We start from the raw sequence: 27168 nt of genomic DNA on the forward strand, positions 1-27168 counted from the left end.
CTTGACCTCTTCGGGGGTGATCCCGGGACATTCCCGGACTCGATGGCTGGTCGATTTACACTTCAGACAACCGTTGTTCGATGCACCGATAGCCGGTGCGTTCGGAATAGGTGTCAGGGGCTTCGTGTCTCCCCTCGGGCCCCTGGGTCCTCCCAGGACCTTCGACCCGGGCGGCTTCGGTAGGTCTGGTCTCGCGGGCGGCTTCAACTCTTCTTCGTAACCCACAAAACGCTCGTGACCGATCGCATATTCCCGCAACCAGCGCACGAAACGGTACATATCCTTCTTCAGAGGCTTGTTTCGCGTTAACGCCATCTGCTCGGTAACAGCACGGTGTAACGACGCAGGCTTGACGGCGTCCGTGATGATCTTCACGATCGCCTGCTCTCTTCCCGGATCACTCACTCCTGGTGGTCCCGACGGATAGCCGCAGCCAAACCATCCAGCATACGTCCGATCCCGGAATCCGCGTCCGGGACCGACATATATATCAAAAACAACAGCAGATTTGATCCGCTTCTTCAGGGTGTCCAGGGCCCGGGGATCGACGTCGAAACCTTGCTTGAACCACGCAATCCATTCGCCCTCGGACACGTCATCGGGATCCTTTCCCATGTCCCATTCGGCAATACGTTGCTTCGTCGCAGGTTGGATACACACCCTCACGGGCATTATGAATGGTCGGACCCCGTTGGCAGTCAGTGCATTCGTCTGGCCGATATACAGATTGTACGCGGCCATAAAAACTCGTCGTTCTTCCTTGGTGGATCCCTTGAACGTTGGGTTCTTCGGGAGGGCCGGGGCGTTGTGCAGGTGCACGTCGTTTTGTCCCATATCCACATCTTCCTTGTCCAGCGTAGGTCCGGGCGCCGTCCCGGATGTACCGCCAAACCCGGGAGCCGCAAACGTCGCCAGTCTGCCGTAACTCCAGGCCTCATCAACCGCCACCGGTTGTCGCCTTCCTTGTGGTGACCGGAACAGCCGCCGCGCAGTCGCGCTAGTCCGGGGCCTTCCACGGTCTTCAAAGCGGTCCACGCTCGGTGCACGGGCCGCAGGACTCCTCGAGCGATCCGACCGGGATCGAGCTCGGATAGAGTCCCCGTGGTCGCTAACAGGTAGCTCCACGCCCAAGGCATGCTCGTTTCCTGTTCCGGGAAACTCGATGCGTTCAGTCGCTAGCGTGTCTGTAAGACAGCTAAAGAATTCTTTGTTGTCTTGCGCCGGTGTTCGCAACCGACGACTACCGTGTTCACAACGGTGACCTCGATGACAAATCCAAAAGTAACTTCATTATCCAGTCAATCAGTCAGTTCCCTTCTATCACTTCACTACTCTCTACAAGTCATGCATCGTACAGTGTACCATCAGCCCGGAACATATGCCGCTCCAATCCAGGTCATATTTCACACTCTTCAAATGTCGTTCGTGACCAACATTCGGCTACCCACACTCAGGCACGGGGAGTCGAACAGAGGCTCGGCCGATAACATGAATACTTTGGGAACAAACTCTGGAAGTGATCCGCTGTCATGGGTGCTATCGTCAGCTCCGTCGACAACATTGCATGCCTACGAAATTGTCAATGTCAGCGTTGTTATGGACAAGTGGTGGCCCACCATGAACGAGATCCACTGGGCAACTTCCGACATCCTCGATGGTTACATGCGTTATGGTCCGATGGAACAGTACAGTACAACCGGCACATACCAAGCCCATCGGACCACGGTGTACACAGCGTGGTGGATGTCCTTGCGATCGCCCTGTGGATCTCATGCATAGTATTAGGAGTGCAAACAGAATATGATCCAAGTGTCGATGCGGATGGCTCTCAGGAAGGGTTAAGTGCAGAGTTTATCTTGCCACGCGTCCGCAATTATACTGTCCAGTCGTCGTAGTGTCCACTATCACACATGAAATAATTTAATCACTTGTGCAGAACCGCTACGGAAATCAAGTCCTACGATAGAGTCCGTGGAGTCCGCTTCGTTCGTGGAAATGGCATTATTATTATGAGCATCGCTTCCCCAACGAACGACGTGACTTCCGTGGGTGGTCATGCACAAACGCTTTGTATTTACAGTTAAGATTTGAGCCCGGTGGTGTAGAGCTACAATGTCACGCTCGTGAGATCGTCGATCATTTCGCTCACGCCGTCTTCGTTGCTCCGGGCCTTGGCCCAGCGACGGAATAGCACAGGAACGTCTTCGTAGATCGATAGGGCCGGTTCCCAGGATGACTCCAGATTGTCCAGGCCAAGCCACTTGATCAGGACTTCCCAGACCCCATCTCGCAGACGCAGGTCCCGGAGGTCTTCCACGTAAAAACCTTCATCGCCGAACGCGATTTGGGTCTTCAAATCTTCATTGACTTCACGTCCGCTCTCGCAGTACAAGCGGAGCCGGCACGCATGGTGCAGGGACGTCGCTCCCGGAGGCACCAGCTGCTGGACTTCCATCAGGTAGTCGGAGACCACCTTCACGACCCGGAAAGGTCCCTTCCAACGCAACGTTAGCTTTCCCGGATGCTGGAGAGTCCAGGCCACCAAAACAAAATCGCCCAGCGTAAATTTCACCAGCTTCACGGAACGTTGTCCATCACGACGGTACCGGGCCTTAGCGCGCTTTGCTGCCGCCGTCTCCGCCACGTGCTTGTGCATAATTCCCAGGGCATCTGCGAGCTCTGTCACTTGGCGTATCGCCCGGGACTTAATCCAGTCGATCGTTACCTCCCGGGACTCGTCCGGGTGGACCAGTCCAGTCAAGGGAGGTAACGATCGACTGGATTAAGTCCCGGGTGATACGCCAAGTTCCGAACAGTCCAAACCATTCCATCAACGCCGCGGCCGTCTCTGCTGCAGACGCTGTCGTACTGGCATGTAACCGAACGAACCCGCTCATGTCATCCTTGATGACCAGGACGTATTTCAGGCCTCCCGGAGCCTCCGGGAGCGACAGCCAATCGAAATGAATCAACTCATTTGGCTTCGTGGCATGCAGCGCTTCACCCCAGGGACGGGGTACCGACTCACCATCGACCACCATACAATGCAGGCAGGCAGTGACGAAGTTTTTCACGTCGGTCTTCAGGGTAGGCCAATCAAACATCTCCGCAACAGATGCCGTTGTCGCTTCCACTCTCCGGTGTCCCGCCACGCCGGTACGAGCCACCCTCGAAGTCGAAGCGCAGGTCTTCGAGTTGTTCGCGAATAAATGCTCATCGCTAAAACCCCGAAACCCCCGTGGACATCCATCCATACAGTCTGGTGGCCTGATTATTCCACCTACTCCCTCCGTCCCAAAATACTTGCGTAGTTTCCGGGAGGGGGGAAATGACGCGTCATTATATTTTCAAGTGATTTTCAAACTTATCTGTCGTCTGCCCATCGTCGAATTTCTCGTGTTTGATTGGTTTATGTGAACAAGCGCGCCAAGTCCTGTCGTGTCATGTCTCAGCGAGGGAAAAATACACAGGAACCATCGCAGAAGTCGTCCACAAAATAGTGATCAGCATTCGCAATGCGTGTCAACAAGCGTGACCTGACGAACGATGACCGCGAGGCCATCCTTCGGGAGATTCTGCTGAACAGCAGTAAGACCTCGTTTGCCAGATTGTCCAACGGCATTGCGCAGGTGCTTGCGGAGAAGTACAACTGCCATCACTCCACCATTCGCCGCGTCTTTTCTCAGGCAAAGGAGCAAGGGGTTACCACCGGCAACATGAAAGTTTCGGTTGCGAGCAGAAAGAAGGGTCGGGTGGGTAGGAAGAGGGCCTATACCGCCGAGCAGGTGAAAGCAAAGATATTGCGAGTACCACTCGCCCAATGCACAACACTACGCTCAATCTCGGAGCTGACAGGTATACGTCAACAACAATACTATAGAATTAGTCAAAATGGTCGTAGGAATAAGCCGCGGTTCCCTGCACCGGTATCTCAAGCTCGTGATCTTTCGTTCGCACTCGAATGCTATCCGTCCCAGCTTGACCGATGCCAACAAGTACAGCCGCATGAAGTTTGCATTCAACTTCGTTCGGGCGAACATGGAGTTCGACGACATGATGGACGAAAAATGGTTCTACATCACCAAGACAACGAGACGGTACTATCTGGTTCCTGGCGAGAATGAACCTCAAGGGACGTGCAAGTCAAAGAGGTACATTTCCAAAATTATGTTTCTCAGCGCCGTGGCCCGACCTCGGTACGACGACGCTACGGGTACATGGTGGGACGGCAAGATTGGAACTTGGCCGTTCGTTGAATCCGTCCAAGCCCAGCGCAACAGTGCCAACCGAGCTGCAGGGACCTATGAAAACAAGGTGTTGACAGTGACCAAGGACGTATACCGCGCGTTCCTGGTGGAAAAGGTCTTACCGGTGATCGTGTCCAAGTGGCCATGCCCCAAGCGACTTGTCCACCTGCAGCACGACAATGCGCGCGCGCATGTGACGACGCCAGACGACGCGAAGCTCTTGGCAGCCTTCGCCAGCTACAGTACATCTGGTTGGACGTTCGCGATCAAGCCGCAACCTCCCAACTCACCTGACATGAAGATCCTGGACCTTGGATTCTTCGCCGCCATCCAGTCCCTCCAGCATCGCACGTCAGCCCGAACTATCGACGACCTCATCACTAATGTCCATGCAGCATTCGACACGTACCCGGTCGAGCGTTTGGACCGGACGTTCATGACACTCCAAGCGTGCCTTGTCGAAACGATGAAGTGTTTTGGCGAAAACGCGTACAAGGTGCCTCACCTGTCCAAGGAGAAGCAAGCGCGGCAGGAGCTCCTGCCTGAAAACGTTCGATGCCCTGCGGATACCTACGACAGTGTCCAGCGCTCACTGGATTCCGTCGACTGCACCGTCATGGAGAAGAAGTTCCAAGAGGAACTGGACGAGGCCCGGAGCATGCATGAGCTGGCCCAGGAGCTCGAGCGCATTGCCCTATGTGACGACGAAACGGTGGATGAGTTGATGGCTGAAGTTGGAATAGATCCAATCAGCATAGATAATGACGAGTAAAGCATACCGGTGCATGTTGCAGGTATTGCGTGAAGTTGGTGGGCTCGGTAGGAGGGTTCCTGAGGTAAACCCCTCCGGAATCGATTGGAACTGTCAGATTTTCCATATCTCGTCGTTTGATTGGTTCTGAGACACTTCGATCCCATGTTTTCATTGGCCACTTGTATCGTTACAACTCTAGAAGTTGATGCAAAGTATAAGTTTTGCAGAGTTTTTCATTTTATTCAAGGAGTCGTACAGCTTTTTTCTGATCTACGCAAGTATTGTGGGACGGAGGGAGTACACACTACGGTAGTCATTATGGTAGTCATTAATAAGGAGATTTTACAAATAGAGATAATACTATTAATATTATCTCTATTTTTGTATTGTGATTTATTGAAGTAAAACGTTAGAGAGCGAATCCAAAAAATCTTTTGACGCTGATAACCTAAAATTGCTAAATGCTTACTATTAATATTAATAGTATGGTGCATTTCATCTAAGACTACAGATCGGCCATCCTCAGGAGGAGACTACAGTTCTGTAAAACCGGTACACTGTTCAGCTTATCTGTCCTAAAATGATACGATTGGTTATCCGGACCAGCTGTAAACTTATATATCACCTGACCATAATGCATACCTTACTAGGCATAATTTGTATGCATCTAGATATACACAGTTCAAGGTTAAAATTGTGATCATAAATTAGTCCTCAAATATAGAGTAAACTTGCTTGGAAAGTCGTTCGAAGTACATCTTCAAATGTTATACTCTGTTTTCGAACTATTGCGAGCGGAAATTCAACCACATTGTAAAATCAAGTGTACAGAATCTAAATTTAATTAATTTCATCGTCTGAGCTGAGGTCTGAAATGACAGTCAGGTTGCTCAACAGAACTGCCACCTCTTCTAACCTTCCTTCTTCCTCAAGTCTCAAGTTCATCATGCCTAACACTAACTCGTCCTCTTGAGTCTCTTTGCTACGAGGAATTTTATATCTATTGTCACCATCGCATGCAATAACAACATTCATGACACGTCGTAATGTCAAAATGGTTTTGTCCAGTGTCATGGGCGAGAATAACTCAAACGAATCTTTCACAGCAACAATCAACTCCCCCATCGTCTGACACTCGAGGGATTGCTGAAGTGCCTGAATAGAGTTAAAGAAGCCTAGGTCGAGAACATTTAGGTCAGGCGATTGTGGTGGTTGGTTTCGCATCTGAATGTCCCAACCTCCATCTGACGCTGCACTGACAAACGCTGGGTCTTCTGGTGCAATGTGCGGACGCGCATTGTCTTGTTGCAAGAACACTGTTCCCGTTTCAACGCCGCTTGGCCAGCGCCAACTTGATTTCAACGCGGGCAGCACTTTGCGCACAATCAGGTCGCGGTAAACGTCTACAGCGAAACCCTCATCTCATCAGTCAAATTTGACTTGGTTATAGCGAAACCCTCATCTCATCAGTCAAATTTGACTTGGTTATAGCGAAACCCTCATCTCATCAGTCAAATTTGACTTGGTTTTTGTATTGGATTTTGTCATGGCGCTTGGACTCCAAATTTGAATATATAATTCACATAAAAACACTCGTAGATGCGTCAAAGCGCAAGGAACACGCTCCACTAATTTATCTGCCAATCCGAGATCTGGAAGTTACCCAACTGTTTCTGCTCGCAATAGTTCGAAAACAGAGGTAGTAAGTCAATTATGAAGTGAAAGCTCTGTGTTCGGTTGTTGCAGTTAACTGTAAGAATCACTTCACAAAATGTGAAAAGTCGTCCTGTGAGCCGAGATATGCGAATTCTACGGTGGTAAGCTTACTCCGAAAAAGTGATCATAAATTGGTCGTTTACGTTAACAAGTCAATCTTCAAGTTCTCCATTGAATCGGAAACGGATGCGCCTCGGTGTTGAAGACAAACTGGTCGAGTGGCACGACGGACTCGTCTGAAAAGAGCAAGTAGAAGTACTTGAGCGTCTCGGCCATGAAGAAGCTCTCCATTTCGCGGCGGAAGAACTTACTCGGTGCAGGCGAGTCGACGTGGTTGACGCTGGAGTAGCCGCCTTGGGGCAATCTGCAGTGCTGCTCGAACGCTCGAAAGATCACTTTGCCCCACTCCCGATACGTGTCGTCTCTCGTGACGCGGTACAGGACCATGAGGCTCTCCACCGTCTCGGGTCGCAGGATGTTGAACGCGTCCGACGCATGAACTTGAATGTCGTTGGAATCGTCGACGGTGTTGAAGTAGGCAATCTCGGGCGCCAGGTTGCTCGCCATTTGGTTGTACATCTACACCCAAGTTAGCACACCCTTATGCAGACCACATGACGACCTCAAAGCAAGTGCGGCCGAGGGCTTTGGCCAAGTCCAAGTGGGACGACGGCATCCCGTGCATATAACCAAGCGCGAGCATACCCGGCATGAAGCACACGAGGTGATCCATCTTGGGGGTCAGGTCTCCGTTCACTTCAAGCTCTCCGAGAAACACCCAGCCAGACTTCTTCGTCCGGCCCACCAGCTTGTCCATGATGCCAGTCACCGCTGTCTCGTACATGTCTCGATATCGGTCTTGTCGTTTGCCAGAAAACACCCACTGGCAAAACCACAACCTTGACAACCGAAGTGTACCAACTCGTGCTCTGTACCTGTTTGAGAAGGTATTCGTAGTAGCTGTCCCCACCAGCTCCGAGTTTGATTCGGCTGCGGTGAATTCTACTTGTTTCAATAACTTTACATGCGCCAACGAGGTATAGTAGTTACCGGCCTAGCTCATTGTCGACATAGATAGGCACGAGACCATCTACATATTCCCTCAAGACACTTTGGCTCACCTAAAAACACGCAATTAATACATGATTGCGGACACCGATAAAGGATTATTCGGTGGTGTACTGTGTCCATAATGTCCTCCACGGCCTCGCTGTAGTCGCTGTCGTCAGTAAGCACTGCCAAGTACTTGAATTCGAGCTGAATGCTCGTAAACTCGGCCAGGAAACTCGGGCCGTTGGCCGTCGCATCCTACGGCGGTGGTCCACTCAGCACACTTACATGCTGCAATGATGGTACACACCTCCAAACTCACAAACGAACGCGGCAGTAAAGAACTCCGCATGCCAGGCAGTAGGCGGCCGCCTAAATCGTCTGCAAGATCCAGCAACCCTGGCCGACCTGAGAGTTGATGCGCTGCCAGTAGTCCCCTGCCGAGATATCCTGTGTGGGTTCAACAATACATGACATGGCAGTACCCTAGCACGCGGATGGTCGTTTCAAAGAGGCTGACTTTGCCAGGGCCGTCGAACTTGTGGGGTAAGTTCGCCTCTGCCCACGTGGCCGCGTCGTCGAAGTCGTCGTGGAGGCCGAGAAGGAACAGCGTGTCCAACGAATCCGCAAGCGAAATAGCGAGGTCATGGTCTGAGAACGCGGTACCATTCATGTTTATCACGTCAAGGGAATCATGGCCCATCGCATGGTCTCGATAGCCATTCCACGCCCATTTCATGGCAGCTACCACGTCTGCTTGCATGGAGGTGTCGTTCACAAGACTTGGCATGGGACGTCGCATCATCCCACGCATCCACCCAACCGTGCGCATGCCTTCCGCCATCCCGTGCCTCGAAAAGAGGTAGATGACATTCGCCAGCAGCAGTAAGAGACAACATATTGCAGTGGTCGCCGCCCGACGCTGGTATTGCCGTGGAATCATCTAAGTCGTGCGATTTGATTGGCTCGTTGGCGATGCAATTAGTGTATGCCGTTTCATACTTTATCCGGATGACGTGAATGTTGAAACTTCGACCAGCACACTGGCAACGTGCCACCTCACATGGTGCCCGCTCACTCAGCCATCAACGCAACCATTTGTAGGCATTGTTTGTAATCTCAAAGAAAAATGTGGCGACGATAGCTTACCACGCGACGTGTTTCCAATTAGCGAGATTTTGATCTGTCAATCAGCCCACGATTAGCTTAGCTTGATCATACTTGTTTCAGGGCAGTATGAATACTGGAGCAAATATCAATCAAACTACTATACGAGTGCAACGTCTCATTGGGTGTCGCCACTCGCCTTGTCGTTTCGGTAGCATCACGCACATTGGCGTCGGCGGCATTGACTCGACGGAGCGCTTTGTTCTTCGGGAGCAAGCCCTCCAGCATTCCGTACTTGGATGCCAAGTACATGACGTTCAGGAAGTAGCAGATGGCCCCAGCCACAAGGACCCACTGGTACCTTGAGCTCATCACGGCCATGATCACAACAAACACACGGCGTCACCAGCATGTGCAATAATTCGGCCCAAATTCCTCCAAATATTTGCTCAAATATCTAACTTCAAGTTCTCCACTGAATCGGAAACGGATGCGCCTCGGTGTTGAAGACAAACTGGTCGAGTGGCACGACGGACTCGTCTGAAAAGAGCAAGTAGAAGTACTTGAGCGTCTCGGCCATGAAGAAGCTCTCCATTTCGCGGCGGAAGAACTTACTCGGTGCAGGCGAGTCGACGTGGTTGACGCTGGAGTAGCCTCCTTGGGGCAATCTGCAGTGCTGCTCGAACGCTCGAAAGATCACTTTGCCCCACTCCCGATACGTTTCGTCTCTCGTGACGCGGTACAGGACCATGAGGCTCTCCACCGTCTCGGGTCGCAGGATGTTGAACGCGTCCGACGCATGAACTTGAATGTCGTTGGAATCGTCGACGGTGTTGAAGTAGGCAATCTCGGGCGCCAGGTTGCTCGCCATTTGGTTGTACATCTACACCCAAGTTAGCACACCCTTATGCAGACCACATGACGACCTCAAAGCAAGTGCGGCCGAGGGCTTTGGCCAAGTCCAAGTGGGACGACGGCATCCCGTGCATGTAGCCAAGCGCGAGCATGCCTGGCATGAAGCACACGAGATGGTCCATCTTGGGGGTCAGGTCTCCGTTCACTTCGAGCTCTCCGAGAAACACCCAGCCAGACTTTTTCGTCCGGCCCGCCAGCTTGTCCATGATGCCAGTCACCGCTGTCTCGTACATGGCTTTGTACTTTGAGTCGGTTTTTCCTGACAGAAGCCACTTCACGTGTGTCATGATACAATTGACTTCTATCGAATATGAAAATAGTCAAGTCGTGTAGTACCTGCTTGAGCAGGTATTCATAGTAGCTGTCGCCGCCCGCGCCTAATTTGATCTGGCCGTGCTGCAACCTACAGTAGTGCCATATATTCACGCAAAAGATCCAACGACGACTGGTTCTTACCGTCCACTGTACGAGTCTGCAATTACAGGTAAAATGCCGTTGGGGTAGGTTGCGTCCACAATTCGCGCGACCTATATAGTCGACCCCATGACCAGCTGCCACGAATGAGGGCAGTCACTTACCTTGTTCATAATGGTTTCCACGGCATTGGCGTACGTGGAATCGCCCGTGAGTGTGCTGAGGTACTTGAACTCGAGTTGAATGGTTGTGAATTCCGCCAAATAACTCGCGTCGGACGTCGATCCGTCCTACACGTCGTCGTCTCAGATCCCACGACATATCTGTATCTGGACATGATTTACTCACCACAAGACTCACGAGGGATTGTGGCAGCGCCGATTTGTCTAGCCCGCGACACAACCGGGTGCCAAGGTCTTTTGCGAGGGCCAGCAACTTGGGTCGACCGCTCAAGTGGTACGCCGACAAGTACCCCCTGCACACCCAGGTCAAAACGGTTGAGTTGAATACATATGTACAATAACGTAGTACCCGAGGTTGCGGATCGTGGTTTCAAACAAACTCACGCGCCCTGGCTGCGTGTGTCGAGCGGGCATGTTCGCCTCGGCCCAGTCCGCTGCTTCGTTGAATTCGTCCAGGAGACCCAGAAGGAACAGCGTGTCCAGCGAATCCACCAGAGACAGGGCCATGTCGTGACCTTCGCCTTGGTCTGCCATCGTCACGACGTTGAGCCAGTCGTGGCCAAACGCGTACGTCCGATAGCCTTTCCATGCCCATTCCATTGCAGCCACGACGTCGGTTTGCATGGCCGTGTCGTTGAGCAAGGTCGCATGTCGGGTGGAATCCGAGGTGTTCGACCATGGAGACAAAGGCGCAATGTCGATGGCATTGGCGATTTCAACCGATTCGTCGGGGGTTGCCGATGTCTCGATGGTGTCGATTAAGTATGTATTCCCCTCGTCGTTGGACGCAGCCAAGACAGCACCGTCGTTGGCGCCAATCGATGCGTTCAAATCTGCACTCTGACCACGGAATTGCACTGGATGGGGCCGTCGAAGGATGGGACGACTCTGTTGCGTCGGCACTACGTCCACCCGATCGTCTCGCCAGTCCAAAACCATCACGTTGACAACGCACCATAGAGACCCCAACGCCAAGAGCCACTCAATGGGCGCACTCAGTTTGATCATTGCAAACGTTTGTGGTTGATAAACGTTTGTGGTTGATAATGGCACTTCACATTTTCGTTACATGTAACCGATAACCCACGCAGTTCAAATATGGCAGCGGTCCTCGTTGAAGCTAAATCGACGACCAGCACCCGTAGCCACATGGTGATTCACATCGAGTTGGGCAAACACTTGAAGGGAAGTAGAATGGATAACCACGAAGAATACAGTAACCTTTGGGTCCTCCTGGTTTGGCATGAATGGAACAGCGTACGTTCACGCACTGTCTGATCGCTATTAATAGGACGCTGAATGCAGAACGTACGGGGGTTATAATTGGCCTCGACGCTTGGGGGAGTTGGTAGCGCCGCCGGCATGCCGTCGTCCGTGATCAGCACCGCGTCCACGAAGAACCACCCAGGCATTGCCGGAAGTGCGTCGGGCGATGTCTCCATCTATTATTGTCATGTCAACCTTCTGTCATGTGTAGCGGGGGTGCTGGAGATCAAACTGAAAAAGAAGCTCGCAGCAGACCCGAAGGCGGTCGTGTACAGCGGCATCCAGTCGCCGGTCAAGGCAAAGGCGCGGGGAAGCAAGGGTCACCACAAGCGCAATCCGGTGGCGAATGTTCGGCTAGACAACCTGAACTTGCACGAGAAGTCATACAAAAAAGAGCGAGGCGACATCATGGAAACCCTGCAGTTCCCGTCCCCAACTCGAAAATACGTCGAGCACGAAGTCGTTCTGAAAAAGCACAAGGACAAATACGCACGCGATGCTTTGCCTCCGGTATGAACCCTCGCCTATCTCGATATCTCTACATGTTTGTGATTGACATGCTCGCTCAGGTGGCCGGTGCATTCAAGAAGCGCCCTATCCCTAGCTCAAACTTCCCTAGCTCGTACACCCGCGGTTGGGTTGTTCTGGTTTGGATTCAAATGTAACACTGCGGAATGTAGGGGCGGTGCCCATTTGCATCGAGCCCACGACTGGCGGCAACGCACTTCGGTGGACCAAACCATTGCCCGACATTGACTTTGGCGTGATGTTGCCGCTCTTCTTGGACGGTGCGTTCAGAAGAAGAATATGCCTCGTTCATTGAGGCTTATATATGGCTCCATGAGCACATGTAAAAAATGTCTGCTCGCAACTTTGCTAAATATGTGGATGGGGGATTGGTTATTAGGCACGAGGGAAACGCAAGAGCCGTATCGCTTTTTGGCGTCCAAGGGGTCCATCGAGTTGCTTCAGTACGGTCGACAACACCCTGAAAAGGTCCACGCGTGCCTGCACAAAGTGGTGGCGCCGCTGCGGGTGGCACTCAACACTCGCGACCATAAACTCGTGTGCGAAACACTTAAGGTCATGTTAATCTTGCTGGACGTTGAGGGTATTGGCGTGGCTCTAGTGCCGTACTACAGGTACTACCGCACTACTGGAACGTTACCAACGTACATACTCACTTGGTGCGTAGGCAACTGCTTCCGACCCTCAACCTCTTCAAGAATAGCCGACACAACCTCGGCGACTCGATGGACTTTGGTCAGCGCCACAACCAAGGTACAAAGTTCTACCAATACTCTCGGAACCATTCAAATGTTAATAGATTTGGGAGAGCTCGTACGAACGACGTTGGAGAAAATGGAGCGCGTGGGGGGACCGGACGCGTACGTGAACATCAAGTACATGGTGCCCACGTACGAAGGCATCAACATGGGGTAGTAGTAGTACTACTACTACTAGTATTACTAGTTTAGCAAGACCAAACACAAGATTAACTTAAGCAACGACGGCAATGTACAAAAAACCATCGGGGTAGGCAAAGTGCCTGTACAATTCGCTCATGGACAGCTCCAGTTCGACGTCGATGCCGTGCAGGCGGACGGCGGCCGCGTCCAAGTCGATGTCCGGCAGCAGATGCGACAGGACGTCGCGGACACTGGTCAACGCTACATGCAGTGACCAAACTCAATCTTCCGTCGGAAGGATAACGTCATCATGGATGTCTAACATGGTGAAATGGGCAATTGAATCGTGGGCTCGTGGGGAAGCAGCACTCGTAGCGGCACGTGACGCTTGGGCTCGGACGATGGCACGAGGGTGGCGTGGACGGACTCGAACATCGAAAAGTCGTCTAGGGGCATATGTCACAGTGGTGAGATGTCACTAATTTTTTCATACTTTTGACGTGGCCTTCCCACAGTTGCGTGTGCTTTTGCTGCGGCAAGTTCATGATCCATTTCGTGCTGCCGTACAGCAAAAACATGGACTAACAATAGGAGACCCGATTATACCTCCTTTTGTATAGGGAAGAGGAGGATGGGGGCGACTACAATTGTGAAATAGTATGTCGTACTTGCTTGTAGCTGTTCATGAAGTGCATTTCGACGGCCTGCAGGTTGTCGCATGGCAGCAACTAGTTTTCAACGGGTTGTGATGATATACATGTGACGTAGACAGGAGACGCACATGTTGCGATGGGTAGCCTTGAAAGTGCACTGTGACTTCCCACGGCAGCATGTCATCACCATGCAGGTCGTAAAGGACACCAAACGGCAAGTGCCTGACAAGAAGCCGAGTTAGTGACGTTTGGAGAAATGGTACGTCGTACCATTTAAGCGGCAATCCCTTGAACTCGAACCAAACGTAGCGAGAAAGCTGGCTTGAGAGCATGGGGGGCGCAACGTCTTTGAAGTGGTTGATTACGGCATCCGTTGCAGCACACATGAGTGAACTCACGCGCGGAACCATTGCCTACATCACGCACGCACGCAGTGTAGCATCAGACTACCGTAGCTGTATACAGTCCTCTTAATGCAAGGACGAGTGTACGTAGTATGGACGAGGAACTTGGAGCGTCGTGATTTCCGATGCATCAATGGAGAAACACACTGGCACGTGGCCTTCCCAGAGCTGCTTGCGGATATTGGCGTCGGTCATTTTGAGAAGGTCAGATGACCCTTCCGGATGGTGTATTTTATTCGGATAGCCCAAGGATTCCGAAACGTTGGCGAAAGGTTGCACAAGGTTGTGGTGGCGGCGACGGAGCGATGGTGGACGAAGATACACGCAACGCGCTCATGCTCTTCACGTACACGTTTGGCGTGGGCTCTCTGAGCATGGGACACATCTTCGCAGCTACGGGATCGATCCTAGGCTCGGTAGTGCTCTACTTCTTCTCTGCTTGCAACCTCCACGCCAGGTTATTCTTCCATCTTTGAGTTTACAGTTAGCCTAACCGAGCCACTAGCTCTCTCCTCTGTCGGTGCATGACGGTGGTACCCACGCACGTTCGAACGTTCGGCGACCTTGGTTTCCACGTCTGCGGCAACGTCGGCAAGTACGTCCATAAGTCACACGACTGTATCATCAACTTCACTTGGTTAGGTACATCATTGTCGTGTCAGAGGCCCTGTCGTGCTTGGCCACACCTATTGCGTTCCTTGTCTTGGCAGGCACCGAACTTCTGCCGAACATCGCCGTTGGCATCGACGTCCACCTCACGCCCACGCAATGGATCATCGCCACGGCCATCTGCATGTTACCTCTCGTGTACATTCCGACCTTGCGCGACACGGCAGTCCTTTGCATCCTCGGAAGTCTCTCGACGCTGTGCACTGACGGCATTGCGTTGACCGTCAACTTTGTGGAGCGACCGCTGGCACCGCGCGAGTCGCATGTGTCGTTGTCGTCGGCGTTCTCTGCGTTCGGCAGCATCATGTTTGCATTTGGGTCAGCCTTGCTCATCCCTCCGCTGTATCGGCAATGCTCCGCCGTGGGCAGCCACCACTTGGTCACGACTGTCAGCACCACCCTCGTGTACGTGACGGTGCTGTACATGTTTATTGGCATCCTCACGTACGCCCAATTTGGATGCATGGCCCCCACCACGTTATTGGAGGCGATGCCACGAGGCTCGTGGAAAGTTGTCGCGAATGCGTTCATGTTGGTGCACATTGCAATTGCGTACCCCGTGATCATGAGTCCGACGCTGTTTGTGATCGAGCGCTGCGTGTTTGGCAAGGACAGCGACGTCGACACACTCAAAGAGAAACTGCTGGACGAGACAAAGGACAAAATGACGTCACCGGACGACCCATCGTCACCTTCATCCGTAGCGAGTGCGCATTTGATGCACGTCAAGCACAATACTTCAGAGTACAAGTCGGTCGAGTCGACCGAACAGCATGATGTAAGTCCTTCGTGTGTGCATCTGATTCCCCTGAGTCAGCCTCTACTGTTCCGACCTGCTTCTGGCTCTGATTCTGTCACTTCCATGGCTACATTATTTCCACTTCGAGTATAGCTGTAGCTAGCTCATTGAGTTTCGCCCCTTGATTCATGGTTGTTGCCCTTTCATAAACCTCACTAACAACTTGATTCGTGTGGTAGAAATTCGTGCGCGATGTCCTGCACGACTCGCTGACGTTCACAGCGGGCGAGCATGTTTGCCGCATGTTACTGCGAACGTTCATCGTGGCAGCTCAGTGCTTCTTGGCCGTGATGCTTCAAACGTCGTTCGCGGACATCCTCACGCTCATCGGGGCCACGACCGTGACTCTTCCGTGCCTGATCATGCCGTGCGTGTGCTTTCTGCGCATGTTTGCACCCGACGGGACGTGGATGGGCGCGGCCACCCGTGGGTTCTCGTACGTGGTCATTGCCGTCAGCGCCGTGCTCGGAGTGTACTCGACCTATTTTGCCGTGGCCAACATCCAATCCAACTGGGCCACATATCACATGTTCGAGTCCATTCACGCCGTACCCTACGTGAACGGTCGCGTCCGGTTTCCCAACTGCAAAGTCGGCGAGCAAAATTAACCGGATTGGATATTCCACTGTGAGATTTGGGATTCGTGGAATTTACACTGTTATTAATACTTCGACGTAATACTATTCTTAACGTTATGCAGTTGGCAATGAGCTCGGGCATGTTACAGTAGGCCCTGCGCATGATGGAATTTACGTAGCCTACAAATGTAGTACTGTATGTCAGGTGCCTGCATAGTTACATAAGGACTTGTGGCACGGATTGCGCTCGCCAGAAGGTATATTTATTCATATTACTGACATGAACGGAAAATATTCGATGAGAATTGCAAGATTTCAAGGGGTTGCAATTTTGTTGACTTGGAATTTGTATGTACTAGTAGTAACGGGCCATTTGTAATAAATAAAAGTGGTGCAGAATTGGACCCTGAGAACAAAGCAACCCAGTCACCAAACCGCAACTTTCGGCGCATTTCTCGGTGGAGCAACGTTGTGATGGCAGGTAGGGAACGCGCTATCGCTCTGTGTCCACGTCGTGACTGACGCCACGCTGAATCAGGACGCATCAGAAAGGAACTGGAAGAGTGTCAGCGAGGCGTTGAAGTGTCCGGAGTGTCGGCGTCGCTTCGCACGGACGGCGTGTATGACGCGCTCGTGGGGACCATCCGCGGGCCCGCCGGCACGCCGTACGAAGGCGGCCACTTCGTGCTGGAAATCAACATCCCCAAGACATACCCGTTTGAACCTCCGAAAGTTCGCTTTGACACAAAGATCTGGCATCCCAACATTTCGTCGCAAACGGGGGCGATTTGCCTGGTACAACATCGTTTATGCTTCAAGAAGCTATCGCTTCATCATGTGACCTCGTAGGACATTCTGAAAGATGCGTGGTCACCTGCTTTGACGATCAAGACCACGCTCTTGTCCATCCAAGCGTTGTTGTCCGCCGCTGAACCCACCGACCCACAGGTACGCAAGCAACCCTTCCACGGTCGTGGGTCCAACTGTTCAGTGTGTTCACGCCAATACTCCATGCTATAGGACGCGGAAGTGGCGCGTATGTACATTAACGACAAAGACCGCTTCAACAACACGGCGGCGTTTTGGACGCAAAGCTACGCCACGGAGAAAGGGGACGCCGGCAGCGATGCGGTTCAGCGCCTTGTGGACATGGGGTTTCCCAAGGTGAATCCAGCACACACGGGGGATGTACATGCTCTAACGGTTGAAACATGCGTAGGACCAAGTGCGCCAGGCTTTGGCGGAAACCAAGGGCGACGAAAATGCTGCCGTCGAGCGACTGTTGACGTCGTTGTAACCAAAGAGTTAATAGTTTCCCATCATCATATCTTGCTTCCGATCGAGACGATGCATGTAGTTGCTACGCCCAGCATCTCCCCATCGCATCTATTGCAATGCTCACGAACATGCAAACTACTGTACCACAGCCCAGTGCCACGCCTCTGCCGCCATGTACATTGGTACGCCAAGTTCCGTCAGGTTCTCGGACGCTGGCTGCATTTGTGCATGCAACCTGATAGAGAAGTATGCATGCATGAGACTTACGTCGCTAGCCTTGTTCCTTCCCGCCACTTCGTCATGTCCTTCATCATTGCTCATGGCGATGGCAAAGATTCGCAAACGATCTTTTGGCCCAATTATTGAATTTTCTGAATGAGTGGCAGTCAATCACATTCCTGCCAAACTTAATACCTCTAAGGTCTCGAATGCTGCCGAAGCCTTGCATCAACTCGATGTGCAATCGGTTGCCACTCCAACTTTAGGGTCAAAACGCCGTGGACTTGCCGTGGCTTGTGCCCTTGATGTACAGATATGACGTCGCCGTAGTAGCATATCCAACTTGTATGTGGTACCGCAGCACTTCGTAGTCGAGTCGATGACTTTTCTAGAAAGGCTTCAACGGCCATGTTGATGGCAAACGCAATTCACTTGATGTTTGTATGGGTTGAGTAGTGATCCTTGGAAAAACCTCTGAAATTTGATCGCGGGTAGGGTTGGCCATGGATTCAACTCAACATGGGGACGAGCGCAGTTTGCAATTTTCCAGTTCGCAAAAACCCCACACATCATGCTCTCCAAGCAAGTCCAAACGCAAATGGCGCGCTCCGTGTCCAAGCGCTTCTTTGCCTCGGGCAAGGACATCCGCTTCGGTGTGGAAGGCCGCGCCCTCATGTTGAAGGGTGCCGATCAACTCGCCGATGCCGTCCAGGTCACGCTCGGCCCCAAGGGGCGCAACGTCGTGATCGACCAAGCGTACGGCGCGCCCAAGATCACGAAGGATGGTGTGACCGTGGCCAAGAACATTGAATTCCGTGACAAGTTCGAAAACATGGGTGCGCAATTGTTGCGCCAAGTGGCCAACAACACGAACGACGCTGCCGGTGACGGCACTACGTCCGCCACGGTGCTCACCCGCGCTATCTACAGCGAAGGCTGCAAGAGTGTCGCGGCTGGCATGAACCCCCAGGACTTGCGCCGCGGCATTCAGTTGGCTGTGGACCATGTGGTGGCTGAATTGGCCAAGCTGTCGCAAGACATTGACGACAAGGAAAAGGTGGCGCAAGTGGCCACGATCTCTGCGAACAGCGAAAAGGAGATCGGCGATTTGATCTCGGACGCCATGGAACGCGTGGGCCGCGAAGGTGTGATCACGGTCCAAGACGGCAAGACGCTGTACAACGAATTGGAAGTCGTCGAAGGCATGAAATTTGACCGTGGGTACATCTCGCCCTACTTTGTCACCAACAGCAAGACCCAGTCGTGCGAATTGGAAAACCCGTACATCCTCTTGGTCGAGAAGAAGGTGTCGTCTGCCCAAGGCATCGCGCCCATGTTGGAGTTTGTGTACAAGGCCCAGCGGCCGTTGCTCATCATCGCCGAAGACGTCGAGTCCGAAGCGTTGGCGGCGTTGATCCTCAACCGCATCCGCGCGGGCATCAAGGTGTGCGCCGTGAAGGCCCCTGGCTTTGGTGACAACCGCAAGGCCGGCCTCCAAGACATGGCCGTGCTGACCGGTGCCAAGGTGATCAGTGAAGACGTCGGGTTGCGTCTTGACAACGCCACGCCCGACATCCTCGGCACGGCGAAGAAGGTCACGATCACCAAGGACGACACGTTGATCTTGGACGGCGAAGGGCCCAAGGACGCCATTGCCGAGCGCGTAGAGCTGCTCAAGGACTCGATCGCCGGCTCCACGTCCGACTATGAGAAGGAAAAGCTGCAGGAACGCTTGGCCAAGTTGGGCGGCGGCATTGCCGTCATCAAGGTTGGCGGGGCCAGCGAAGTCGAAGTGGGCGAGAAGAAGGACCGCGTCGTGGACGCTTTGAACGCCACCCGCGCCGCCGTCGAAGAAGGCATCGTGCCTGGCGGCGGCTCTGCGCTCTTGTGGGCGTCGCGCAACCTCAAGTCTCTTTACGGCAACGTGGCCAACATGGACCAGAAGGTGGGTATCCAAATCATCGAACGCGCGTGCCGGTCCACAGTGACGCAAATCGCCAAGAACGCTGGCGAAGAAGGCGCGGTGATCGTCGGCAAGCTCTTGGAACAGAGCTCGCCCACGTTTGGCTTCAACGCCCAAACTGGCGAGTACGTGGACATGGTGGAAGCCGGCATCATCGACCCCACCAAGGTCGTGCGCACGGGGCTGGTGGACGCGTCCAGCGTGGCGTCGTTGATGATGACGGCGGAAGCTTTGATCGCCGACTTGCCGGAAGAAAACGCCCCCGCGGCCGGCGGCATGCCCGGTGGTGGCATGGGTGGAATGGGCGGCATGGGCGGCATGATGTAAACTCTTGCGTGCCTTTGGACTCCAAACTCCAACAAACCCATTTAATGAATAGAATAGTTGTTTTCCTCCAATGTACTAAACTAAGTAGTATCATCTCGAGCAGTGGAATTAACCCACGATGATTAGTATTGTGAATCGTTAGGTACATGTACTACTACAGTACCTAGTACTTCGAGGTACTACGCAGTAAGATTAGTATTAAAATTAATACTAGTAGTTAGTATATATACGGCGAGCGCTATTAACCCACGATGGTTAGTACCTAGTAAGATTAGTAAGATTAGTATTAAAATTAATACTAGTAGTTAGTATTTATACGGCGAGCGCTTACTACTGTACAGTAAGTAGTAAAGTACCCGTACAGTAAGTTAGCGCATTTGACCACTCAAGGTATTGACTTGGATTTCCGTTCAAATGTCTTCCATTAACGGTTCAACCGGGTAGTCAGTCCTCGCAAACAGCACTATCCTTTCAAAGTGTCCATAGTACTCATGGCAACGACTCTAGCTAGTGTCCAAGTCCCATTGGCATGACATGGGTTGGAAACGTGGTGAGCAAGTGAGAGTGTGTCTGATTTTGGAATGGCAATCAAGGAGATTGCAATGGCTGGCTGGCTACTGTACAGGTAGGTAGGTGGCCACGCACTCGCAATCAGCCGCAGCCACGTCACGTCGTGTGCCATCGCTAGGTGCGCAGGATGTGCCGGAAATTCAGGGGGCACCACCCTGCACAAAGACACGTGATGCGCATGCAAACAACGACATGTACCATCAATGCAGCTGGAACGAAACTGGGGGGGGCAGGCGAAACCCGTGGAGTGTGCGAGTAAGTACGGAGTCCACGGTTGTGTGTGTGCCCTTGAGATGTGGCGCGTGGTCAAGAACGATGTTTCAATGTACTATGTGTGGAATGGAATTTCATCGTAAGCCCTTGGTTGAATGCTCCAAGCCGGTATTAGGCCAACTCGATGCAATTTACACCATGACGTTCGTTGGGGCGTCGGGGGAGACCTTGATATTTATGCTGCAAAGACGCGTGCACGGCTGGATGGTCATAGAACATGCATATTGCTGGTGCAAAGATATGCCAAGTTGTCATGAATTGTACGTGGACGTCATTATTGTTTGAGTTATCGGATTCACTCCATATGTGCAAGTGGAAGGAAGCCAACGCTGTTAATTAAAGACCTTGGAGTCCCTTGGCCTTTTGGTGCTGGTTGATCTTGTTTTCAGACCACGTGCGGATGCCGTTGCGGTGGCTGTTCCAGCCCTTGGCCGATTCTTCCGAGATCACGGGGTTGCCGCGGTTGGCCTTGTTGAAGTGCACTTCAGGGGACGCGGACAAGTAGCGGATGCTGCTGAACGTAGTCAAACCGAGGGCACCACCGATGACGGCAATGATGGGGTACGCCTACAACAGACATGAGCCATGGAGAACAACGAGCTCTGGCCAGCTTTAAGCAGGACGTACAGCGGTGTCGCTGAGCCAAGCTTGGGCGAACGTGGTAGCTTTGCGGGAGGCCATCTTGATGTGGTGTGTTGGAAGGAGTAAAACTGGAACTGACTGGTCTCGTTGGCTTTCGCTCCACGGCGGCGTACTTTATCAAACCACCAGCTGGAACAAGACGTTTGGAACCGCGTCAAATTTGACATTGGCGTTTCATTTTTTCTAGCGATTCGATTGGTCGAAATATTTCTGATACAATTGGTTGGCCAATCACAGTCGATTACTCGTGCGACGGAATAAACTATGACACTCGTGTGTAACTGGACCGAAGACTGGCGTCCACCAGTCCAGCAGGGCAAGTCATTGCTCGCCGACGACGACCAGTCGCGGGCATGCCGACAGCTCGGTGAAGAAAATAGCTGGTAGTAAGGAGGCCATATTACTCAATGCGGAATCTCTTGGTACTGCCAGTGGCCATCCAGTAAATGTGCAAATCAACAATGTTGACTCGAGCATTGTGGTTGTGTTGATGGGACCGTTTCCAGTTTACAGTTTTATACTACCAGGACCACTTCAACCGTTATAATTTCAAGTTACAAAAGGATATCACGTGAAATATATGACATGACATGTCACGACATAACATTTGACCTCGAAATCCCAATACGTACTATAGTAATAATAGGGTGCTGTAACGATTTGTTGGGTTATAAAATTTGTTATTTAACATATAGAAAACGCACTTTGCCGAATGCCGCATTTGATGCACAAGGAAATCAGCCAATCAGCAATTGCCATTTCATCGAATCCTTATCCGGATGATGAAGGGAGACACGTGAACCTGTTGCACGATGGACAACGACGACGATGCGCTACTCCTGATGAGTCTTGATGCCGCCGCAAAGTACAGTCGATCAGCATTGGACGCATCCAACGCCCTTCGCGATGCCTTCTTCAAGCTATCTGCTGCGAAGCGCAGCGTGGCGACGGATGTGTTGTCGTCGCTCTCCTTCAAGGAAGTCTTCGATGCCACCACTGGCGTGTCCATTGTAGGCAAGGAATTTCACCTTCGCAAGAATTGGGACCAAGAGCGAGACAATAATACAACCTTGCAACAAGAGAAACGTTTGGCGGAAAGAACATCATCGGACGCTACGAAAGCGGCCGCCCTACGGAATCGCAAGCCAAAGAGCTCCTCTACCAGTGTTCACGACGAGGCTCCTCCTCCTCATGACCGTGCGACGACCCCGTCGCCCCCTTCAACTCTACCCACGCCCGTGTTTTGGTTCGCACCAATGCCATCCCAGGATCTCCGCGCAGCCCAGCTCCAATTCTCTCGAGGTTTGTCCATTCGTCCTCAAACCCTATCATCTCATCTCGTGTAGTCCTCGAACAATACGTCCATGCCGCCACATTGGCGCGGCAAACCACCGACGCCGTTCGCGCCGTCAACCCTATCAACTGACCCCGCCATAAATAACAATCATGCGACACCGTTGTTCAAGTGTAGCTAAGTATATGGCGTTCTGCGTAACGTTGGCCTCGCGCATGAGTCATGTACAGAGATCGTTATTCACCGCTCGGTCCTGGAACGCTGTGCCCCACGAAATCCATCACATCGTACCGTGTCACAGCTTTGACATGGACACAACCACCAGTGGCATGACTGTCTACTTCACTTTGGCATGTTTCTACCGACGATTTAGGCGAGGCTATCGTAGTCGTGCAACTGCGCGCGTTCTCGCGCCCGCCACTGGTCTAGATGCGATGGCCGGAGTTCCTTGTCGTCGTCGCATTCTTCGAGGTCGTCGGGGCGATGTTGGATCTGCGCGTTCTGAAAGTCATCGAGCCAGTCGGCAATACCTAAAATACGTGACAGGAAGCGGTCGTGATGGACGTGGATGAGCAGCAGCGACGCCGACGCAAACGACACGCGGCCGACGCGGGTCTTGTCCATGTAGTGGAACAGCATGTCCTTGGACATCATGTCCGAGGCGGGCCGGCCGGTCCACTCGGCCACAAACGCCTGGAGCACGTCGGGATTGTCAATGTAATCGCGGCCGTCGGTGTCATACTTGTCGAACATGACGCGGAGTTGGCGCAAGCAGTCAAACTGTTCATTGTGCGCCGACCGAATATGGCCCAGCGCTTCGAGCGCTTTTACTTTGCGGCTCAGAGCAATCGACGACGGTACCTTGTTGATCTGGAGGACGAGGTACCGAATCGAGAACGCAGCGTGCTCGAGTAAAACAAACACGATGATCTGGGGCATCACCCACGACGTGTCCTTCTGGAGCCCGCATGCGACAGGGTTGAGCGCCAACGTCGAATTCAACGCTGAGATGGGCACCATGGCGGCGGTGGCAAACTCGAAATTGCACCCGTGGTCGAGAAATGCCGAAAAGTGGTAGACGGATATGAGCCCCGCCACGACCGTGATGCCGATGATGTTGGCGTACGAGAGCACGGTCGCCCACTCGCCAATGCTGACGTCGCGTCGGGGCATGGGGCGGCGGCTAACAAATAAGAGGCGGAACGCATCGCCGCGCACTTCGAGCAAGTTGTTAAAGAACGCTGGGAAAGGCAGCAACGGCCACACGACTGTAAACATGACCACGTACGAAAACTGAATCGACGCATCGAGGTAGTCGAACGTCGTGTCGAATGGCGAGAGCTTGGCGTCGGCCACAATGTTGTACGCAGTGTACCCGTTTGAGTCGTCCGAGAAGAGCAGCAGCGGTACAAAGTACCGCGATGTGTGGGAGATGGCATCGCAGAGGGCGCGGGCACTCGTGTTCGAGTTGACGGCGGTCGGGGGGGTGTCGGCGGGTGCTTGGACGTGCCGGACGAGCCATTTGAACACGCGGGGCACTGAGACACGGCAGCACGACGCAGCGTGGCGACAGTGCATGGGTTTGCCCTTGCACTTTCGAACGAGGTACGGCAAGATGGTTTCCATGAGCATATTGAGAAACTGCGTGATGACGAGGGGCGTGACAAACAGCGTGTCGAGCGTAAGCACGGCCGGGTCCCAATTCACGGCTTTGAAGATGCTCTGGACGAACGCGGGCACGGTCGAGCTGTTGTCGGGGGACTGGAGGTACCGTACAATCCCCTCGCCAAACGGCAAGTACACAAAGGCCAGGAATAGGAACCAGAAGAACCAGTTCATCCACACAAACAGAAACCGCCGATGCACCAGGCGGTTGTCAAACTCGGACTTGGACGCGTAGTTCTCCCACGACACAAACTTGGCCGACAGCCAGTTGAACAGCTCGAAGAACACGACGTCAATGAGTAACCCGAGGATCGCGCCTTGCATGAGGATATACCACCACCGATCGCTTCCGAACGACGAGTCGGCCGAGTGGAAGCACGTGGCCATCTGCCAGCAGGTCGCGCCTGCCACGGTCCGACACGTGTCACAGGTGTACACGGTCTTGGCGTATACGTACCATTGGATGAACGGCAAAGTGCAGATGCTTTGAAACACAATGCTGAGGCCGACAAACCCGAGCATGACAAACTGCATCGCAGTTTTATTGCGATACAGTGCGACCTTTTCCATCTTGTTGGTCATGGCGTTGCGCCCCCACTTGTACTGGAACATGGGGTTCTCATCGTTGGCGTCGAACGCTGTCTCCTTCTCGCCAACATTCCACTTCTCCACAAGCAACGCGGTTTCCCGCTCCCAGAAGACAAGGAATAGCGGCGCCCACACACTCGCGGCAAAGAACGAGAGGACCGCGAGGCCCTGCGAGTACTGCTGCCACACGAACCCGCCCATGAACCGAAACACGACGTAGTACAAGACACACGTGACTGTCAGCGGCAGCAGCAGCTTGCTGTAGATGTGCATGAACGCAAACAAGAACGCCACACGCTCGCCAAAGTGGAACCGCAGCTCCTCGATGGCCCATCGCTCGCGGTTGCCCGTCGTCGCTTTGGCCATGCTAAAGTCAAACGTGCGCTTGCGGTACTCTTCAAAGAACTCGTCGTTGAACTTGCGGTCGTGCAGGGGAAAGCAATGCTCGATCACGTCCCAATGCGTGAGGTCGTTCTGCATGTCCTGGACCCACTCTTCCGTGTCGAAGTCCCGTAGCGCGTTCGTGATGAGGTTTTGCGTCAACTGTAGCTCTAACGCTGGCGAAAACGACAAGTTGGGCGCCATGTAGCTGTTCTCGCTCAACTTTGCCGATGCCGAGCCCTTCTTGATGGCCCACTCGTCTTTTTCCCGCTTGAATTCGTGCGCGAGCAGGTCCTTGTCCTTGTACGGATCGACCAAGATGCAGATCTGGCTCGTGGGCGCGTACTGGCGCATCATCTGTGGGTTGAACGTCCGGTCCGCGTCCGTCATGACCGAATCATTGTCGAGGAGGATCACGCCGAGGCCGGCCTGGACGAGGCGCCGACACACCTTTTCGTGCATCAAGCGCACTTGGTTGGCCAGTTTCACTGCGTTGTGCACGTTGCTGCGATACGGGTGCTTGACGTGGAGGTACTCGAGCACTTGGGCCGTGTTGCGAAGCACGAGAGCGAACGTATACCGCTGATGCTCCTGGAGGTACCGCGCGATGGATCGTTCCTTGTCCACGATGTCCATTGGATGCACGTGCTTGAGTTTCTCCAACACGGCTGAGTCCCGAGGCGGGCCTGGCGCGGCGCTGCTGCTGGTGCGCCGAACGCGACTCGCTTCCCGCTCACGACGACGAAGCAGCGCGTGGAAGGTCGTGGCGAGGGGAGAGGCCGTCGTTGCTGCTGTGTTGGACGCTCGCTCGGGATGCGGCTCCGATGGTACACCTCCGTGCTGCAGCGACTTGTACCGGAACGATTTGGTGCCGTGGTCGCCGATGTCCGTGACCAAGTGGGCACGGCGGACGTCATATCCAAGCGAATGTTGGCGTGGAAAGACAAGGCTTTGCGGGGGCACCGGCAGCGGGGTTTTCTGCAACATCGGAGGTGGCGTGCTCAGTTCATCAAAGTCGATGATGTCATCGTCGTCATCATCGTCGACGAGGATCATCCCTCCAGGCGCCGTCAAAGTCTGGGTGACGTCTCCCGATCGCCGGCGTTTCTTCAAGCTAGTCGCAAAGGACATGGCAAAGCTTCCATCGCCAAACCCTGTCCGTGGCATCGCAAATGATGTCGTGGGGTGTGACCTCGTGGTCGTGGGCGCTTACTTGGCTTGTTGCCTAGGAGAAGTTACACTTTCTTGCCAAATACAGTGTATAGTGCAAGTTTGGAATTAAAATACACTGCCTTTGTATGGAGAATTCAATGGGAAACATGGCTGTGATGTGTAATTTAATTTCAAAACTGCCACCATACCGAAATCTATACCATGGCCAGCATGTATCATGTGCCGTCCGGCGTGGGAAGCGGCATGTTGTTCAAGGAACCAACACTGGAATGCAAAGGAAGCGCGGCTTTATGCATCAGCCTTGCCCGGTGGGAGAAGAGTGTAACGTTATGTAGCGTGTGTGGCCTACGTGGGGGAGCAGCACCGCGACTAACGGTGTGCGTCTCCATGAGCTCACGTGCTTAGTAACGAGCTGATGCACACCCTAATTTTTTATATGTTTTTTCATGAATATCTGTCTTGTTTCGATATATTATTGCAAATACCAGCCGTTTTTCATATGTACTTCTATCGTACGTTACTCGGAGTAGTACTACTATTAATAGTTTAATAGTACTAGTACCTCTGTCGCCAGAAAATTCGGCGGCATTATCTATCTTGCTTTCAGTATACGATGTAAGTTTTGGAATCTG

The 27168-nt window shown here is 52.9% G+C and overlaps 11 protein-coding genes across 12 annotated transcripts; 5 read left to right on the plus strand and 6 right to left on the minus strand.

Annotated features, from left to right (window-relative positions):
* Positions 1 to 2107: 2107 nt before the first annotated feature.
* Positions 2108 to 3104, minus strand: H257_16234 (hypothetical protein; the record flags this gene model as incomplete). The annotated part of the gene is made up of 2 exons (XM_009844598.1): positions 2108 to 2777; positions 2824 to 3104. 2 exons carry the CDS (start codon positions 3102 to 3104, stop codon positions 2108 to 2110), a joined length of 951 nt encoding a protein of 316 aa, XP_009842900.1.
* A 3772-nt stretch (positions 3105 to 6876) lies between these two features.
* On the minus strand, positions 6877 to 8710 carry H257_16235 (hypothetical protein; the record flags this gene model as incomplete). The annotated part of the gene is made up of 7 exons (XM_009844599.1): positions 6877 to 7296; positions 7340 to 7600; positions 7653 to 7719; positions 7768 to 7838; positions 7900 to 8025; positions 8078 to 8204; positions 8253 to 8710. 7 exons carry the CDS (start codon positions 8708 to 8710, stop codon positions 6877 to 6879), a joined length of 1530 nt encoding a protein of 509 aa, XP_009842901.1.
* A 627-nt stretch (positions 8711 to 9337) lies between these two features.
* H257_16236 (hypothetical protein) lies at positions 9338 to 11411 on the minus strand (the record flags this gene model as incomplete). The annotated part of the gene is made up of 7 exons (XM_009844600.1): positions 10735 to 11411; positions 10552 to 10678; positions 10368 to 10493; positions 10246 to 10316; positions 10126 to 10192; positions 9801 to 10061; positions 9338 to 9757 (listed from the first exon to the last, which is right to left on the minus strand). The coding sequence occupies exons 1-7, from the start codon at positions 11391 to 11393 to the stop codon at positions 9338 to 9340; spliced, it is 1731 nt and encodes a 576-aa protein (XP_009842902.1). The 5' UTR covers positions 11394 to 11411.
* Positions 11412 to 11715: 304 nt separating this feature from the next.
* H257_16237 (hypothetical protein) lies at positions 11716 to 13117 on the plus strand. Its single transcript, XM_009844601.1, has 7 exons — positions 11716 to 11805; positions 11863 to 12161; positions 12221 to 12284; positions 12332 to 12439; positions 12559 to 12793; positions 12847 to 12932; positions 12979 to 13117. Exons 1-7 carry the CDS (start codon positions 11748 to 11750, stop codon positions 13092 to 13094), a joined length of 966 nt encoding a protein of 321 aa, XP_009842903.1. The 5' UTR covers positions 11716 to 11747; the 3' UTR covers positions 13095 to 13117.
* H257_16238 lies at positions 13095 to 14312 on the minus strand (the record flags this gene model as incomplete). 2 transcript variants are annotated; one of them, XM_009844603.1, is made up of 7 exons in its annotated part: positions 13095 to 13321; positions 13384 to 13506; positions 13554 to 13641; positions 13729 to 13788; positions 13842 to 13935; positions 13984 to 14126; positions 14205 to 14312. In XM_009844603.1, 7 exons carry the CDS (start codon positions 14310 to 14312, stop codon positions 13152 to 13154), a joined length of 786 nt encoding a protein of 261 aa, XP_009842905.1. In that variant the 3' UTR covers positions 13095 to 13151. The 2 variants fall into 2 exon arrangements, with proteins under 2 accessions (XP_009842905.1, XP_009842904.1); XM_009844602.1 differs by having other exon boundaries at positions 13095 to 13506.
* A 66-nt stretch (positions 14313 to 14378) lies between these two features.
* H257_16239 (hypothetical protein) lies at positions 14379 to 16284 on the plus strand. The gene is made up of 4 exons (XM_009844604.1): positions 14379 to 14574; positions 14623 to 14712; positions 14760 to 15564; positions 15765 to 16284. Exons 1-4 carry the CDS (start codon positions 14423 to 14425, stop codon positions 16191 to 16193), a joined length of 1476 nt encoding a protein of 491 aa, XP_009842906.1. The 5' UTR covers positions 14379 to 14422; the 3' UTR covers positions 16194 to 16284.
* A 217-nt stretch (positions 16285 to 16501) lies between these two features.
* H257_16240 (hypothetical protein) lies at positions 16502 to 17805 on the plus strand. Its single transcript, XM_009844605.1, has 5 exons — positions 16502 to 16644; positions 16702 to 16958; positions 17013 to 17111; positions 17184 to 17327; positions 17383 to 17805. Exons 1-5 carry the CDS (start codon positions 16638 to 16640, stop codon positions 17458 to 17460), a joined length of 585 nt encoding a protein of 194 aa, XP_009842907.1. The 5' UTR covers positions 16502 to 16637; the 3' UTR covers positions 17461 to 17805.
* Positions 17806 to 18168: 363 nt separating this feature from the next.
* Positions 18169 to 20080, plus strand: H257_16241 (chaperonin GroL). The gene has a single exon (XM_009844606.1). It carries the CDS (start codon positions 18232 to 18234, stop codon positions 19948 to 19950), a length of 1719 nt encoding a protein of 572 aa, XP_009842908.1. The 5' UTR covers positions 18169 to 18231; the 3' UTR covers positions 19951 to 20080.
* Positions 20081 to 21045: 965 nt separating this feature from the next.
* Positions 21046 to 21589, minus strand: H257_16242 (hypothetical protein). Its single transcript, XM_009844607.1, has 2 exons — positions 21421 to 21589; positions 21046 to 21360 (listed from the first exon to the last, which is right to left on the minus strand). Exons 1-2 carry the CDS (start codon positions 21472 to 21474, stop codon positions 21130 to 21132), a joined length of 285 nt encoding a protein of 94 aa, XP_009842909.1. The 5' UTR covers positions 21475 to 21589; the 3' UTR covers positions 21046 to 21129.
* A 658-nt stretch (positions 21590 to 22247) lies between these two features.
* H257_16243 (hypothetical protein) lies at positions 22248 to 22861 on the plus strand (the record flags this gene model as incomplete). Its single annotated transcript, XM_009844608.1, has 2 exons — positions 22248 to 22737; positions 22782 to 22861. 2 exons carry the CDS (start codon positions 22248 to 22250, stop codon positions 22859 to 22861), a joined length of 570 nt encoding a protein of 189 aa, XP_009842910.1.
* Positions 22849 to 26675, minus strand: H257_16244 (hypothetical protein). Its single transcript, XM_009844609.1, has one exon. The coding sequence runs from the start codon at positions 26528 to 26530 to the stop codon at positions 23099 to 23101; it is 3432 nt and encodes a 1143-aa protein (XP_009842911.1). The 5' UTR covers positions 26531 to 26675; the 3' UTR covers positions 22849 to 23098.
* Positions 26676 to 27168: the final 493 nt, after the last annotated feature.

This window comes from Aphanomyces astaci (genome assembly GCF_000520075.1).
Source record: "Aphanomyces astaci strain APO3 unplaced genomic scaffold supercont1.82, whole genome shotgun sequence".
Taxonomy (NCBI): Eukaryota; Oomycota; class Saprolegniomycetes; order Saprolegniales; family Verrucalvaceae; genus Aphanomyces; species Aphanomyces astaci.

Coding starts and splice junctions, on each gene's coding strand:
- H257_16242 (XM_009844607.1), bottom strand. CDS start 21,474: ATGGCCTCCCGCAAAGCTACCACGTTCGCCCAAGCTTGGCTCAGCGAC. Junction 21,361..21,420: donor CTTGGCTCAGCGACACCGCT/GTACGTCCTGCT, acceptor TGTCTGTTGTAG/GCGTACCCCATCATTGCCGT.
- H257_16241 (XM_009844606.1), top strand. CDS start 18,232: ATGCTCTCCAAGCAAGTCCAAACGCAAATGGCGCGCTCCGTGTCCAAG.
- H257_16240 (XM_009844605.1), top strand. Junction 16,959..17,012: donor AAACGGGGGCGATTTGCCTG/GTACAACATCGT, acceptor GTGACCTCGTAG/GACATTCTGAAAGATGCGTG. Junction 17,328..17,382: donor TGGACATGGGGTTTCCCAAG/GTGAATCCAGCA, acceptor AAACATGCGTAG/GACCAAGTGCGCCAGGCTTT.
- H257_16237 (XM_009844601.1), top strand. CDS start 11,748: ATGCCGTCGTCCGTGATCAGCACCGCGTCCACGAAGAACCACCCAGGC. Junction 12,285..12,331: donor CCCTAGCTCGTACACCCGCG/GTTGGGTTGTTC, acceptor TGCGGAATGTAG/GGGCGGTGCCCATTTGCATC. Junction 12,794..12,846: donor GCTCTAGTGCCGTACTACAG/GTACTACCGCAC, acceptor CTTGGTGCGTAG/GCAACTGCTTCCGACCCTCA.
- H257_16239 (XM_009844604.1), top strand. CDS start 14,423: ATGGTGGACGAAGATACACGCAACGCGCTCATGCTCTTCACGTACACG. Junction 14,713..14,759: donor GTCTGCGGCAACGTCGGCAA/GTACGTCCATAA, acceptor TCACTTGGTTAG/GTACATCATTGTCGTGTCAG. Junction 15,565..15,764: donor AGTCGACCGAACAGCATGAT/GTAAGTCCTTCG, acceptor TTCGTGTGGTAG/AAATTCGTGCGCGATGTCCT.
- H257_16244 (XM_009844609.1), bottom strand. CDS start 26,530: ATGCCACGGACAGGGTTTGGCGATGGAAGCTTTGCCATGTCCTTTGCG.